General features: G+C 43.4%; 2 protein-coding genes across 2 annotated transcripts in view; both read right to left on the minus strand.

The window, feature by feature from the left end:
• Nucleotides 1-504: 504 nt before the first annotated feature.
• LOC138665450 (uncharacterized) lies at nucleotides 505-3,905 on the minus strand. The gene is made up of 3 exons (XM_069752952.1): nucleotides 3,150-3,905; nucleotides 2,882-3,025; nucleotides 505-2,422 (listed from the first exon to the last, which is right to left on the minus strand). The coding sequence occupies exons 1-3, from the start codon at nucleotides 3,221-3,223 to the stop codon at nucleotides 1,837-1,839; spliced, it is 804 nt and encodes a 267-aa protein (XP_069609053.1). The 5' UTR covers nucleotides 3,224-3,905; the 3' UTR covers nucleotides 505-1,836.
• Nucleotides 3,906-13,666: 9,761 nt separating this feature from the next.
• LOC138665451 (zinc finger protein OZF-like) overlaps nucleotides 13,667-17,606 on the minus strand; it is a 61,505-nt gene continuing 57,565 nt past the window's right edge. Inside the window, exon 5 of the mRNA XM_069752953.1 lies at nucleotides 13,667-17,079. Within this exon, the coding sequence (XP_069609054.1) occupies nucleotides 16,085-17,079 (995 nt within the window). The 3' untranslated portion in view covers nucleotides 13,667-16,084. The remainder of the gene's footprint in view (nucleotides 17,080-17,606) is intronic.

Consider the following 17,606-nt stretch of genomic DNA (forward strand, 5'->3'; position numbering starts at 1 on the left):
TGCGGATTCTGTGCATATTTCATGCATTTTTACCCCTGCGGATTTCTATAATGGAATGGGTGCAGAAACGCTGCAGATCTGCAAAAAGTATTGACATGGTCCTTTTTTGAATCTGCTGAGTTTTCTGTGCCATTTTTCCACACCATTAGCACAGCATTTTTTTTTGCCATTGATTTACATTGTACTGTAACCTGTAATGACCACACGACCACCTCAAGACCATCAGAGCTACTGCAACCCTCGACCTACTGTCTCCTTCCCCATAATCCTGTAGAATGTAAGCCCGCAAGGGCAGGGTCCTCTTCCCTCTGTAAGCAGTCTGTCATTGTTAGTTTTGCTTACTGTAAGTGATATTTGTATTTTGATGTAACCCCTTTCTCATGTACAGCACCATGGAATCAATGGTGCTATATAAATAAATAATAATAATACTGGAAATCATTTGCAGACCTGCAACATTTCTGCGTGGAAAAAACGCTGCAGTTCTGCAGGAAATCTGCAATGTTTGCACATACCCTAACAAATTTTATTACAACCAAAATATCCAGATGGTGGACTCCAAAAAATGAAAAATATAGACACGTATAATTCAACGTTTCGGCTATCAAGCCTTTCTCAAGAAATGTCTGTTTCTGAAAAATATAACAGAACTAATATCAAAATACATATCATGATATGCAATGAAATAACATTGTCTGACTATCTGATTAAAGAAAAAGAGTAAGACATGCTAAAACGAGTGAAAAAATAGACATAATGGATCATAAAGTCCATGTGAATTATTTATAAAGCACCCATAAAATAATACCATAACATTGAACACTAAACAAAAGAGAAGACCATCATTTAGGTATGAAGTATGATGAGTAGTGTTGAGCATTCCGATACTGCAAATATCAGGTATCGGCCGATATTCGCTGTATCGGAATTCCGATACTGAGTTCTGATATTTTTGCGATATCAGATACCGGAATCGGAAGTTACCATAGTGCAATGATGCACTATAATGGAGTGTGGGTGGTGCGTGGGCGTAGACTGCATGTGTGTGTGTGTGTGTGTGCGGGCAGGATCTGTGCGTAACCGTGGGGGGTCTGTGCGTGCCTGCCGGGGCTCTGTGCGGCGTGTGGGTGCTCTGTGTGGGCTTGCTGCGGCTCTGTGCGGGCTTGCCGGGGCTCTGTGCGGGCTTGCCGGGGGCTCTGCGGGCTTGCCGGGGTTCTGTGCGGGCTTGCCAGGGCTCTGTGCGGGCTTGCCGAGGCACTGTGCGGGCTTGCCGGGGCTCTGTGAGGCTTGCCGGGGCTCTGTGCGGGCTTGCCGGGGCTCTGTGCGGGCTTGCCGGGGCTCTGTGCAGGCTTGCCGAGGCTCTGTGCGGCTTGCCGGGGCTCTCTGCGGGCTTGCGGGGGCTCTGTGCAGGCTTGCCGGGGCTCTCTGCGGGCTTGCCAGGGCTCTCTGCGGGCTGCCGGGGGTCTGTGCAGGCATCATCCGATGGGACTACAACTTAGAAGTTACAAGGGGTTAGGTGTCCGATCTTCTCTGCTGTTCAGGCTGCTCAACACCGGCACAGGAGTATTGCCAGTGCACGGCAACTTCAGGACTCATGAAGTAGTCAGTGAAGGTATCTCGCACACGCACCCCCGAGCTGGATTGCCTTCCTTGACCCAAGTTGTCCACTGCAATTAATTCAGACTGCTGTGACTTCTCAACTACCTCTGCGCTGTAGTCACGAACGTAGTTGTGGAGAACACAGCATGCCTTTATCACAGTGTCAACGGTCTCCGTATCTAACTGGATGGCAGTGTGAAAGATCCTCCACTGACTACACATGATCCCGAAGGTGCATTACACATATTTTCGTGCACGGCTCAGCCTATAGTTGAAAATCCTCCGCCGGTCATCCAGTGCCCTTCGTGGGTATGGGCGCAGCAGGTTGGTTTTTAAGGGAAATGCACCATCCGATACCATCACAAAGGGTACTGGATGTGTGGAACCGGGCAAAGGTCTCGGGGCTGGGGCCATCTCAAAGAATTTGAAGTCCAATCTGTGATGATTGCAGCACCCGAGAGTCCCCAGAACTGCCATAAGCACAACGTCGATGGCAACAAACTTGTAATGGGCATCAGCCACCGCCATCAGGACCACAGAAAAATACTTCTTATAATTAAAGAAGCGTGATCCTGATCGTGGTGGCTTCAGCACTCTCACATATTTGCCATCGACAGCACCTACGCAGTTGGGGAAATTGGCCACAGTTTGAAAGCCTGCTGCAACCTGCAGCCAAGTCTCCTTGGTTGGGCAAGGCATCACGATGGGCTGCAACTTCTGCCAGATGACGGTACATGTGCACCTCACAATTTGAGAGATGGTGGATTTTCCAACCCTAAATTGTAGGTACAGGGATGTGTAGCTCTCTCCTGTGGCCAAAAACCTGAAAAAAAAAATTAGAATATTTTTAATAACGATAAAAATATGCATGGCAACATAAAAAATACGATTCAGGGGCACTATATCTGTCAACATTGTGGCGCAGTGGCAGCATTATGGGGCACTGGCAGCATTGTGGCACAGTGGCAGCATTATGGGGGCACTGGCAGCATTGTGGCGCAGTGGCATTATGGGGGCACTGGCAGCATTGTGGCGCAGTGGCAGCATTATGGGGGCACTGGCAGTATTATGGCACAGTGGCAGCATTATGGGGGCACTGGCAGCATTGTGGCGCAGTGGCAGCATTATGGGGCACTGGCAGCATTGTGGCGCAGTGGCAGCATTATGGGGCACTGGCAGCATTGTGGCGCAGTGGCAGCATTATGGGGGCACTGTGGCAGCATTAACTATGGGGGCAATGTGTCAGGGAGTATGTGTAAAAAAAAAAAAAAAAAGGCCTTACCGCAAGCCGCAAAGCCTTTCCTCTGCAGAGATTGATCTTCGCATGACCGTGTGTTCATAGCTGAGGTGTGGAGCCAGAATTATCAGAAGCCGATCAAATGCCTGAATCGTAAGCCGGCAAAACTGGATAAATTTCTCTGGATAACTGAATAAAAAAAATAAATAAATTATTTTAAACACACAGATATAATGTAACACAACATTGTAGAACAGCAATAAAAAAATAAATGAACACAGATGACAATATATCTTTTCTTCCTATATCTTACCTCCTTAAATCTTGGTAAAGGACATGGAAGTGTCCCTTTTCTTCCCACTCTTGAATAATGGGATGAACCCACATCCGTTTTGGACATCTTCTACTCCTTCTCCTCCGAGATTTCTCCTATGGGAGAATATACTCTTTATTATTACATGGTACTGTACAACGCATGGAAAATCGCTGCTAAGGCTACTTTCACACTTCCATCGGTACTGGCCCGTCGCAATACTAGCAGGACTATTTCCTCTTTGAGCGCTCCAAGCCTCCTTCTGGCTTGAATTTGTCTATTAGCACTAGCCTATTTTAATTTTAGACTGTGTTATGGGATTTGTAGTCCCAGCTCTTATTGCTTTCCATTGAACTACAACTCCCAGGGTGCATTACTGCTTCCAGGAGTTATACCGTTACTACATCCTGTAGTCAAAATGAACATTCCATTACTGTATGGTGCATGCTGCCATATTGTGGTGAGAGTAGTTATTGCAGACAGAGATTGTCTCCAAATAACCTGTTTAGCAGGCAGTGCTGCTACATGGCCAGTAATGACAGTCTAGCTGTGATACAATTAACCTGCCAATCTGGGACAGATGTCTCTGTGGTTATACTAGTAGGCACAACAACAACCCCAGCAGATGACTGTGCTGTTACTGAAAATAAATCTCTACACAACATTGATGTTACTGCCATATAGTGACTGACCATATTGTGGTAGATACCAGTTCTGCAGAACATGTAAGTAATTACAGCACAGTTATAGATGGTGACTTACTGCTGACGTTCTTTCTGGTGGAGTCATACACTTTTCCCGTATTTTCCATCTGGCCCAGACCGACACGACAACTTCTCCAGCCAGGATTCATCTACAGAGATTACAACAAAGACACATCTGACTTCTCACATTTCCTGCACTGTCCATATCTATTCCCAACCTGCACTCCTTATCCTGCCGATACCCCAATATTGAGCTGCTGATTCCATATGTGTCCCTATTACTGCACTTACAGAGTGGCACAAAAAAGTGCTCCTCTTATTGCCCCACGTAGTAATGCCCCCACTTTACACCTTATATAGTAACAATGCCTCCTTTGTGCTCTCTGGATGGTAAAATTGCCCCCTAGAAAATATTAATGCCCTGTGAAACTGCCCTAGAAAAGTATCCACATTTTGCCCATAGAATGTGATAATGCCCCTGTGCACCTTTGGAGGTTACAATACTATGAGTTCTTCCATAACAATAATACTTAAGTGCCCTCTTAACTTTTAATAATGTCCCCTGAGTCCCCCCATGTACAACTCCTTTATACACATTATGATGGCCCTGTAACCTCCTTAGACACAGTAATATGGTCCCGCAGCTCCTACTATATCCTCTATATACAGTATGATGGTCCCACAGCTTCCCTATACTTAGTATGATGGGCTCACAACTCCCCTATACACAGTATAATGGTCCCATAGCTCCCTATACACAGTGTAATGCACCCACATCTCCCTTATTTACAGAATGATTGGCCCACAGCTCATCTATACACAGTATGGTGGGCCCACAGCCACCGTATTTACGGTATAGTGGGCACACAGTTCCCTTATTTACAGTATGATGGTCAAACAGCTATCCTATACACATTATAAAACCCTCACAGCTCCCCTATAAACAGTATGTTGTCACTACAGCTCCCCCAAAACACAGCATAATGGTCCACACACTATATAGTAGCAGCCACAGTAGCCCCTACACTGTAGGATGGCCCGACAGTAGCTCCCAAACTGTATGCCCCTCACATTAGAGGTCCCCACAGTTTATGACTGCCTATCACAGTAGCTCCCACAATAGTGTCCACACTGTATAAAGGCCCCCACACTATGATTGCCCCCCACAGCAGCCTTCAAACTATATAATGGCTTCCCTGCTGTATAATGGCCCCTTGATTAGCTCCTATACTGTATAAGGGCCCCAGCATTAACTCCCATGTTGCATAAGGGCCCCCGAATTAGTTCCCATGCTGTATAAGAGCCCCTGCATTAACTCCAACACTGTATATGGGCCTCAGCATTAGTTACCATGCTGAATACTGGTGCCACATTAGCTCCCATGCTGTATAATAGCCCCTCGCTTTAGCTCCCACCCTGTATGAGGGTCCCCCACAGAAGTGTCTACAATGTATAAGGGGCCCTCATACTGTACTCCTTTCACATAGTATCGTTCCTTTATAGACTACTCCAGGGCTAGTGAGACACACTATTACGTCCCTACTTTGTCACAATCCAACTTTACCGCTACAGTCCTGATCGGCAAGTCTCTTTACTTGCTTTACGGTTCCACGTCCTGTTTCTTCCACTACTGGCACCCTGGAGCTGATGCACTCGGGACCCCCACTAGTCCGTTATACTCAGGCCTGCTTAGATCTGCTACATTCTGCGTTACAAACTCTTGGATTTGTTACTCGGCATCCTCTCCAAGGACCTTCTCCGGAAGGCCACTGTCACGCACCGTGTGGGAAGACTAAGTGTAACTTGAAGGGATGAGGGGAAGCCCAGACACTAGGGAAAGGGTGAGTGGCGATCCCTAGGCAGATCTAAAACAACCTACCTGCCCTACCATCCCTAAATTGGTTCATCACCAATCGCATAGCAGGAACCCCAAGCCCTGGATCTCCCTAGAGCTAGGCCCTGGATAGGGAGGGGGAAGGAATGAGCACTGGTCAATCCCCACTGTAAACTAAAGACAAAAAGGTAGACAGACAAGGGGAATAAACTTAGCTTGAGCAGACTCAGAGAGGTAACCCCAAACGTCCTCAAACAGCTCCAGATAGGAAGTCAGCCGACTGCTATAGCTCCAAGCCTTCACAAGGGAAAAATGTTAATATCACCAGGTACATTAACTCTATCTTATCCTAACATCACTACCTATGCCACAGTAAACTATCTACATCCCTATACTACCTGTCCTTATACACTAGCACATCCTACACTATACAGTACTTATCTTGCATTACTATATATTATACATTACATACATGGCCGAAAGTGTTGGTCCCCTTGAAATTGTTCCAGAAAATAAAGTATTTCCCAAATAAATCTTTTTTTAGCTACAAATTTTGTATTTTCATAAGGGTAACAGGAGAAATTGCTCCATACAATTTGTTGTGCAATTTCTCCTGAGTACACCGATACCCCATATGTGAGGTAATACTACTGTTTGGGCACACGGCAGGGCTCGGAAGGGGCACCTTTTGACGGAATAATTAGCAGACGCCATGTCACAATTGATGAGCCCCTGATGTGCCTAAACATTGGAAACCCCCCACAAATGACACCATTTTGGAAACTAGACCCCTTTGGGACCTTACCTAGATGTGTATTGAGCACCTTGAACCCTCACAGAAGTTTATAACGTTAAGCTGTGAAAAAAATAAACTAAAAAAAAAATAACATTTTTCCCACAAAAATCTTTTTTAGCTACAAATTTTGTATTTTCACAAGGGCAAAAGGTGAAAATGGACCCAAAAGTTTGCTGTGCAATTTCTTCTGATTTCATCGATACCCCATATGTGGTTGAAAACTACTTTTGAGGCACAGTGCAAAGCTCAGAAAGGAAGTAGCGCCATATTACAGTGCAGATTTTGCTGTACTTGCTTGAGGGTGCCATGTTACATTAACAGAGACCCTGAGGTGCCAGAACAGCAGAATCCCCCATAAGTGACCCCATTTTACAAACTACACCTCTCAATGAATTAATCTAGGGGTGCAGTGATTATATTGACACCATAGTGTGTGGCAGTGAAGAAAAAATAATTTACAGGTTTACCACCAAAGTTGTGTGTTAGCCCCAAGCTTTACATTTTCACACTGGGAAACGATTAAAAATGGCACCAGAATTTCTCCCACAATTTCTGCTGAATATAGAAATACCCCATATGTGGCTGTACAATACCATTTAGCCATATGGAGTGAGTCGGGAGGGACAGAGTGCTATTTGCCTCCTGAAGCGCAGATTTTCCTAGACTAGTTTGCGGATTCCACATAAAGAGCCCCTAAGTGCTAGAAAAGCATAATCCCCCCTCAAGTGACCCCATTTTGGAAGCTATAACAATTTGGGAATTTATCTACGGATGTAGTGACGATTTTCACTCCATGGGTGTTTTTCAGAAACAAGCAGCAGTGGATGTTGCTGAGTGAAACTTGCAAACTGCTGTTGTAGTGACCAGTACGTTGTAGTGACCAGTACATTATGCCCAGCTCATGCTTCTAGAGGCTCACACCTGTAAATTAGGCGGGCTCTCATCACTACAGAAATTCCAAAAAATGAGGGCGCTAAATGTTGTTTAGGCACACTGGGGCTCAGAAGGATTTGGGAGCGGAGAATTTGCTGAATTTTTTTGGGGGGGAGCGAGGAGCCATTTCGCTTTTCCAGAGCCTTTATGCTACCAGTAACGTGGAAGCCCCTATATTTCTGTTGAAATTCAAGGGAAAAGAAAGCGGTCACTAGGGAGCGCTGTGAGGGTCACAGTTACAATTGAAAGCAAAAGGTCCACCGCAGCTCCAGCCGTTAACCTTCTAGGAGGATACAAAATGCAGTAAATAGTAATAACGGTCCTAGGAGCGCTGGGAATGAGACCAAAACAAGGATTTTAGTGTTGAACCACTCCTAGGACCGTTATTACTATTTACTGCCTATATTTCTGTTAACAGATGACGGACCTGAGTGGGGACTTGCTTTTTTGTGGATTGAGTTGAAGCTTTTGTTGGGAACATTTTACATAATGTTTGGGATCACATTTATCTGGCGCACTACGCTGAACACGTACTTTGGCGTTTCCATCTAAAACTTCGAGTGATGTGACAGGTGAAACCCCCGCGGGATCCATTCACTATAATGAGGAGCATATTTACTCTGGACTCCGTCTGGCCTCTGTTCAGCGGTGATCTTTTCAAAAGTGCACAAAACTGTGCAATTCTAAAAAGACACCGCTGGATTTCGGGTCATATGGCGTCCACAGTGACTGCTCAGGCCTTTTTGTCAGGCATATGTCACCCAGGATGCTGAGAAGGCTTTCGACCGAGCGAAATAGTAATTTCTCTTTGGTACTGAACCAAATGGGGTTTGGGGGTCCGATTATATCAGCTATAAAAGCATTGTACTCTTCTCCCTCTGTGAAGATTTTCTTATACGCCACTATAGCAGATGATTTCCAGATCTCTAATAGGAAGAGGCAGGGGTTTCCCCTGTTTCCCTTAATGTTTATACTGTATATAGAGCCATTAGCCGAAGTAATTAAACAAAACCATAAGATCAAAGGGGTATTGGTGGTGGATTATTCTCACTGTATATCCCTGTATGCTGATGATGTCATCCTAACTCTGGAAGACCCCAAAACCTTGTTGGAAGATGAAAGTAATCTAAACTTTTGGCTTGCTTTCTTTCTACAAGATCAATGAGGGGAATTATCAAATTCACCCCATCAATATACCAGACAGCACACTATCACATCTACAAAAGCAATTCACATTGGACTGACAACCAGAACAGATAGCTTATTTAGGAACATGATTAACTTCCTCCATTGGTTCCCTATATAGAGCCAACTTTCTTCCCCTTCTGTCGATTATTGAGTCAGACTTATTACCGTTTGCGACTCGTAGAACCTCATGTGTAGCCTACGACGAAGATTACATAAAAAACATTTTATGGTTTTGTAGTGCATTGGTACTACACCCTGGTAAAACTGAGTCAAATGTTCCCGAACTCCTCACATCCCTGTTGGCGGGGTTGTGGGCATAGAGGTACACTACTGCATATCCTGTCTGAGTCCCCGCTTATTTCAGACTTCTGGATCTCGATTTTCCAGCTGATTTAAAACGCCATCCATACTAAAGTATGTAAGTAAGTAAACCCCTTTCTGCCATTAGACGTACTATTCCGTCCATGTGGGGTGGGCCCTACTTCCCAAGGATGGAATAGTACTTCCAGCGCGATCGGCCGTGCTCACGGGGGGAGCGCGGCCGATTGCGGCCGGGTGTCAGCTGCCTATCGCAGCTGACGTCCGGCACTATGTGCCAGGAGCTGTCACGGACCGCCCCCGGCACACCGCGATTAAACATGATCGCGATGTGCCGGTGGTACAGGGAAGCATCGCGCAGGGAGGGGGCTCCCTGCGGGCTTCCCTGAGACCCCCGCAGCAACGCGATGTGATCGCGTTGCTGCGGGGGTCTCCTTACCTCCCTCCCTGCTCCAGGCCCGGATCCAAGATGGCCGCGGCAAACGGGTGGAGGGAGGTGGAGGCATCCTCCTGCAGGGAGGGAGGTGGCTTACCAAGTGCCTGCTCGGAGCAGGCGCTTGGTAAGCCTGCAGCACTGCAAGTCAGATCGGTGATCTGACAGAGTGCTATGCAAACTGTCAGATCATTGATCTGTGATGTCCCCCCCTGGGACAAAGTAAAAAAAAAAATTTTCCACACGTGTAAAAAACAATAATAAAAAAATTCCTAAATAATGAAAAAAAAATATATTATTCCCATAAATAAATTTCTTTATCTAAATAAAAAAAACAAACAATAAAAGTACACATATTTAGTATTGCCACGTCCGTAACGACCCAATCTATAAAACTGTCCCACTAGTTAACCCCTTCAGTAAACACCGTAAGAAAAAAAAAAAAAAAACGAGGCAAAAAACAACGCTTTATTATCATACCGCCGAACAAAAAGTGGAATAACACGCGATCAAAAAGACAGATATAAATAACCATGGTACAGCTGAAAGCATCATCTTGTCCCGCAAAAAACGAGCCGCCATACAGCATCATCAGCAAAAATTAAAAAAATTTATAGTCCTCAGAATAAAGCGATGCAAAAATAATTATTTTTCTATAAAATAGTTTTTATCGTATAAAAGCGCCAAAACATAAAAAAATGATATAAATGAGGTATCGCTGTAATCGTACTGACCCGAAGAATAAAACTGCTTTATCAATTTTACCAAACGCGGAACGGTATAAACGCCTCCCCCAAAAGAAATTCATGAATAGCTGGTTTTTGGTCATTCTGCCTCACAAAAATCTGAATAAAAAGCGATCAAAAAATGTCATGTGCCCGAAAATGTTACCAATAAAAACGTCAACTCGTCCCGCAAAAAACAAGACCTCACATGACACTGTGGTCCAAAATATGGAAAAATTATAGCTCTCAAAATGTGGTAACGCAAAAAATATTTTTTGCAATAAAAAGCGTTTTTTAGTGTGTGACGGGTGCCAATCATAAAAATCCGCTAAAAAACTCGCTATAAAAGTAAATCAAACCCCCCTTCATCACCCCCTTAGTTAGGGAAAAATTAAAAAAATGTATTTATTTCCATTTTCCCATTAGGGTTAGGGCTAGGGTTAGGACTAGGGTTAGGGTTGGGGCTAGGGTTAAAGTTGGGGCTAGGGTTAGGGTTGGGGCTAGGGTTAGGGTTGGGGCTAGGGTTAAGGCTACAGTTAGGGTTCGGGCTAAAGTTAAGGTTAGGGTTGGGGCTAAAGTTAGGGTTAGGGTTTGGATTACATTTACGGTTGGGAATAGGGTTGGGATTAGGGTTGTGTCTGGGTTAGAGGTGTGGTTAGGGTTACCGTTGGGATTAGGGTCAAGGGTGTGTTTGGATTAGGGTTTCAGTTATAATTGGGGGGTTTCCACTGTTTAGGCACATCAGGGGCTCTCCAAACGCGACATGGCGTCCGATCTCAATTCCAGCCAATTCTGCGTCGAAAAAGTAAAACAGTGCTCCTTCCCCTCCGAGCTCTCCCGTGTGCCCAAACAGGGGTTTACCCCAACATATGGGGTATCAGCGTACTCAGGACAAATTGGACAACAACTTTTGGGGTCCAATTTCTCCTGTTACCCTTGGGAAAATACAAAACTGGGGGCTAAAAAATAATTTTTGTGAGAAAAAAAAGGATTTTTTATTTTCACGGCTCTGCGTTATAAACTGTAGTGAAACACTTGGGGGTTCAAAGTTCTCACAACTCATCTAGATAAGTTCCTTGGGGGGTCTAGTTTCCAATATGGGGTCACTTGTGGGGGGTTTCTACTGTTTAAGTACATTAGGGGCTCTGCAAACGCAATGTGACGCCTGCAGACCAATCCATCTAAGTCTGCATTCCAAATGATGCTCCTTCCCTTCCGAGCTCTGCCATGCGCTCAAACAGTGGTTCCCCCCCACTTATCGGGTATCAGCGTACTCAGGACAAATTGGACAACAATATTTAGGGTCCAATTTCTCCTGTTACCATTGGAAAAATACAAAACTGGGGGCTAAAAAATAATTTTTGTGGAAAAAAAAATATTTTTTATTTGCACGGCTCTGCGTTATAAACTGTAGTGAAACACTTGTGGGTTCAAAACTCTCACATCACATCTAGATGAGTTCCTTAGGGGGTCTACTTTCCAAAATGGTGTCACTTGTGGGGGGTTTCTATGGTTTAGGTACATTAGGGGCTCTGCAAACGCAATGTGACACCTGCAGACCATTCCATCTAAGTCTGCATTCCAAATGGCGCTCCTTCCCTTTCGAGCCCTCCCATTCACCCAAACGGTGGTCCCCCCCCCCACATATGGGGTATCAGCGCACTCAGGACAAATTGTACAACAACTTTTGGGGTCCAATTTCTTCCCTTACCCTTGGGAAAATAAAAAATTGGGGGCGAAAAGATAATTTTTGTGAAAAAAAATGATTTTTTATTTTTACGGTTCTGCATTATAAACTTCTGTGAAGCACTTGGTGGGTCAAAGTGCTCACCACACCTCTAGATAAGTTCCTTAGGGGGGTCTACTTTCCAAAATGGTGTCACTTGTGGGGGGTTTCAATGTTTAGGCACATCAGTGGCTCTCCAAACGCAACATGGCGTCCCATCTCAATTCCAGACAATTTTGCATTGAAAAGTCAAATGGCGCTCCTTCGCTTCCGAGCTCTGTCATGCGCCCAAACAGTGGTTTACCCCCACATGTGGGGTATCGGCGTACTCAGGACAAATTGTACAACAACATTTGGGGTCCATTTTCTCCTGTTACCCTTGGTAAAATAAAACAAATTGGAGCTGAAGGAAAAAATGTTTGTGAAAAAAAAAGTTAAATGTTCATTTTTATTTAAACATTCCAAAAATTCCTGTGAAACAACTGAAGGGTTAATAAACTTCTTGAATGTGGTTTTGAGCACCTTGAGGGGTGCAGTTTTTAGAATGGTGTCACACTTGGGTATTTTCTATCATATAGACCCCTCAAAATGACTTCAAATGAGATGTGGTCCCTAAAAAAAAATGGTGTTGTAAAAATGAGAAATTGCTGGTCAACTTTTAACCCTTATAACTCCCTAATTTTGGTTCCAAAATTGTGCTGATGTAAAGTAGACATGTGGGAAATGTTACTTATTAAGTATTTTGTGTGACATATCTCTGATTTAATTGCATAAAAATTCAAAGTTGGAAAATTGCGAATTTTCAAAATTTTCCGTTTTTTTCACAAATAAATGCAGGTAATATCAAAGAAATTTTACCACTATCATGAAGTACAATATGTCACGAGAAAACAATGTCAGAATCACTGGGATCCGTTGAAGCGTTCCAGAGTTATAACCTCATTAAGGGACAGTGGTCAGTATTGTAAAAAGTGGCCCGGTCCATAACGTGCAAACCACCCTTGGGGGTAAAGGGGTTAAGTTCGATCCTTCATTAGCATTGCTATATTTGGGTATTTACTCAGTGCCTGTAAAGGAAATGGTGTTTACCACATATACATTACTGGCAGCCAAACTGAGTATTAGTAGAATGTAGAAGAACCCTAATACTCCACGATCGAAGGATGTTATATGTTATATCAATATAATATGTTCATATGAGAAGGCGATTGCCTACAAGAACAACTGGGTTCATGACTTATCTGACTGGAAACCCTGGCTTCAACACTCAAAAATACACATCTCAGGTTTAGATCATAAAGATCTTGGAGAGCTACTTACCATATACAACGGTCTATAATTTAAAAGACTATTATTAGGGATGAGCGAATAGCTTTGAATAACTCCTTATCCAAATACCTATAGCGTTTACGGAATAGCTGCAGTGGGAACCCGGATCACTCCCGATAATCAGCTGTTCGGCGCCGCAGCTGCATGTGCTGCAGCTTGTGTGACAGTCACAACACATGCATGAAGAGCCTGTTTGTTGGGCTCTCCACAAAGCCATGACACATGCAGCTGCGGAGCCGAACAGCTGATTATCGGGAGCGCTTCAGGTATCCGGGATCCTGATGCAGCTATTCGGTAAGAGCTATAGCTATTCGGATAAGGAGTTATCTGAAGCTATTCGCTCATCCCTATCTATTATCAGATTTACCTGTTCTATATAGTTTAGCTATCTATTTTGGATATGTTATCTTGTGGCTTCAACTGGAACTTACTATGCAAAGTGGTTTTCTTATGGTTTATTGTGTGAAAATAATTGTTATATTCTATGTTTATTCACGCATTGTTATTTATTTGAAAAACCTCAATAAAACGTTATTGTTTCAGAAAAATAATTTATATTTTGCAATTTATAAATTACAGATTATAGATAGATGTCATCTTTACATTTTTCTATATACACCACGCATCAGAGCTATAATGCTACACAAAGGGTTAAGTGACAAGAAGTAGAGGATGGATTACAATTAAACCATTGCAGCCTAGCCTACCTCATTTATTGATTATCCTTGTATAAAATAAAATAAATACATATACTGCATACAGTGGGTACAGAAAGTATTCAGACATCTTTAAATTTTATTTTTCACTCTTTTGTTTCATTGCAGCCATTTGGTAAATTCAAAAAAGTTCATTTTTTTCTTCATTAATGTACACTCTGCACCCCTTAAAATAAAAAAGAAATGTAGTAATTTTTGCAAATGTATTAAAAAAGAAAAAAAAAACGAAATATCACGGTCATAAGTATTCAGACCATATGCTCAGTATTGAGTAGAAGCACCCTTTTGAGCTAGTACAGCCATGAGTCTTCTTGGGAATGATGCAAATAGTTTTTCACACCTGGATTTGGGGATCCTCTGCCATTCTTCCTTGCAGATCCTCTCCAGTTCCGTCAGGTTTGATGGTGAACGTTGGTGGACAGACATTTTCAGGTCTCTCCAGAGATGCTCAATTGGGTTTAGGTCAGGGCTCTGGCTGGGCCAGTAAAGAAAGGTCACAGTTGTTCTGAAGCCACTCCTTTGTTATTTTAGCTGTGTGCTTAGGGTCATTGTCTTGTTGGAAGGTGAACCTTCGGCTAAGACTGAGGTCCAGAGCACTCTGGAAGAGGTTTTCATCCAGTATATCTCTGTACTTGGCCGCATTCATGTTTCGTTCAATGACAACTAGTTGTCCTGTCCCTGCAGCTGATAAACACCCCCATAGCATGATGCTGCCACCACCACCATGTGTCACTGTTGGGATTGTATTGGGCAGGTGATGAGCAGTGCCTGGTTTTCTCCACACATACCGCTTAGAATTATCACCAAAAAGGTCTATCTTCATCCCATCAGACCAGAGAATCGTATTTCTCATAGTCTTGGAGTCCTTCATGAGTTTTTTAGCAAACTCTATGCAGACTTTCATATGTCTTCCACTGAGGAGAGGCTTCTGTTTGGTCACTCTGCCATAAAGGCCCGACTGGTGGAGGGCTGCATTGATAGTTGACTTTGTGGAACTTTCTCCCATCTCCCTACTGCATCTCTGGCGCTCAGCCAGAGTGATTTTGGGGTTCTTCTTTACCTCTCTCATCAAGGCTCTTTTCCCCATGATTGCTCAGTTTGGCTGGACGGCCAGGTCTAGGAAGACTTCTGGTGGTCACAAACTTCTTCCATTTAAGGATTATCGAGGTCACTGTGCTCTTAAGAACCTTGAGTACTGCAGAAATTCTTTTGTATCATTGGCCAGATCTGTGTCTTGCCATGATTCTGTCTCTGAGCTCCTTGGCCAGTTCCTTTGACCTCATTTGGTCTGACATGCACTGTGAGATGCGAGGTCTTACATAGACAGGTGTGTGCTTTTCCAAATCAAGTCCTATCAGTTTAATTAAACACAGCTGGACTCCAATGAAGAAGTAGAACCATCTCAAGGAAGATCACAAGAAAATGGACAGCACGTGACTTAAATATGAGAGTCTGAGCAAAGGGTCTGAATACTTATGACCTTGTGATATTTCAGTTTTTCTTTTTCATTAAATTTGCAAAGATGTCTACATTTCTGTTTTTTTCAGTCAAGATGGGGTGCAGAGTGTACATTAATGAGAAAAAAAATGAACTTTTTTGAATTTACCAAATGGCTGCAATGAAACAAAGAGTGAAAAATGTAAAGGGGTCTGAATACTTTCCGTACCCACTGTATTTAATTCTCACATTGGGCATTCATCTCAAATATGCATCAAGTTTGGTGGCAACACAAAGTGATCACTGTATCCTAAACACTATCTGCTACTTGTGACCCTAGAGGAAGCCAACTCCACAAACTCAGGCCTCATTCACGTGTCAGTTTTTCCTCATATAGGTGCTATCTGTGTTTTTCACACAAATCACTTGCACTTATAAAATAGTGAATGGGGCAATTCACATGTCTGATCTTTCACAGAACCGTTCCAAGCAAAATTGAAGAGACTTGTCCAATCTGGATTCAAGTGTCAGATTAAAATTCGCAATGCAAGTCTATGGGTTTGTGGATAAAAATAAATACAGTAAATAAAAAAGATGCCAGCCAAGCGCAGTCAAATCGTCACAGACTAGATAGGAGAACCAATATTTTTAACATATGGAAATACTGATAAAAACTGGACCAAAGTCTGATGAAAATCAGATGAAACTGATGATAATCACTGATGAAACTTAAGTCCTTATTCACATAGCAGTTATTTCATGTGCAAGAAAAATGGCCCAAATATGAGAACAGCTGCTATCGCAGGTGAACAATCTCATGTCTCATAAGATCCGATTTCTGTGTAAAGCATTTACCACACTCTGAACATTGAAATGGCTTCTCCCCTGTGTGGAATCTCTGATGTTTCATAAGCTCAGACTTCCAGGCAAAACATTTCCCACAATGGAAGCAAGAAAATGGCTTTTCCCCTGTGTGATTTCGCATGTGCTTAACAAGTTCAGATTTCAGTATAAAACGTTTTTCACACTCTGAGCAGGGAAATGGCTTTTCTCCTGTGTGAATTCTTTGATGTCTCATAAGGTCTGACTTCTGAATAAAACCTTTCCCACAGACAGAACAGAGAAACGGCTTCTCCCCTGTGTGAATTCTCTCATGCTTAACAAGTTCTGATTTTCTGGCAAAACGTTTTCCACAAGCCAAACACAACAGTGGCTTCTCTCCCACATGAATTCTCTCATGTCGGACTAGCCCCAACTTCTGTGTGAAGCATTTTCCACACTCAGAACATGAAAACGGCTTCTCTGCTGTGTGGATCCTCTGATGTTTCATAAAATCAGATTTGTATGTAAAGCATTTCTCACACACAGGACAGGAAAATGGCCTCTCTCCAGTGTGAATTCTGTGATGTTCTGTAAGATTAAACTTCTGCATGAAAGATTTACCACATTCCTTACATGAAAAAGGCTTCTCCCCTGTGTGGCTCCTGAAATGTTTTACAAGAGTTGACTTGCGCATAAAACATTTACCACAGTCGATACATGCAAATGGCTTTTCCACAGAGTGGTTCTTCAAGTGACGTAAAAGACTAGATCTCATGGTAAAACTTTTCCCACATTCTGGACATGGATATGTTTCACACTCTATGTGATCTGTGCTCTGTGACTCAGCTCCAGGGTTAGAGGAATCGCTTATAAGATCCCTGCTGTGAAGTGCTAGTGGCAGATTTGTAGTATCAGCAGCTTCTCTCTGAGAATCTTCAGTTGCAAATGTGTCATGGTATTCGCGACAACCTAGGAGAAGTTAAAGAGTAGGTGTCATTTTTTTTTTAAATCAATAATACAAAATGAAGATAGAAGCTATGTAAAATTTCTTATCAAAGAAATCTGCTTATTTATCCTCCTGCACAGATAATTCACAGGTAAAATCTGTCTTCAGCGTAGACAGATTACCAGAGGTATGAAATGACAGTTGCTGCTCATAAGCATCTATGGAGAACGGAAGAGCTAATGCAGGCTTGTGTCCTGCCGGAGGATGTTGTATGGCCCGCAGACAACCATGAGACTCCAGCTTCCACCTCCCTATCCTCGACTGTATTCATGTCTTTCAGATGCCAATACAGTTAAATACTTCAGCAGAGCAGGACAGTGCCCATCAGCCCCCATCCCGACGTGCAGCAGTATGATAAGGTCATCACTCCGCACTGTGACCTCATCACACTGCGGGGGGGTAGGGGGTAAGGGGGGCGGTATGCGGTTTCTATGAGGCCACAATATGGGAAGAGGATTGTGGAGGAGGCATGGTATGCAGAAGAGCTGTG

This window comes from Ranitomeya imitator, chromosome 2 (assembly GCF_032444005.1).
Source record: "Ranitomeya imitator isolate aRanImi1 chromosome 2, aRanImi1.pri, whole genome shotgun sequence".
NCBI classification, from domain to species: domain Eukaryota; kingdom Metazoa; phylum Chordata; class Amphibia; order Anura; family Dendrobatidae; genus Ranitomeya; species Ranitomeya imitator.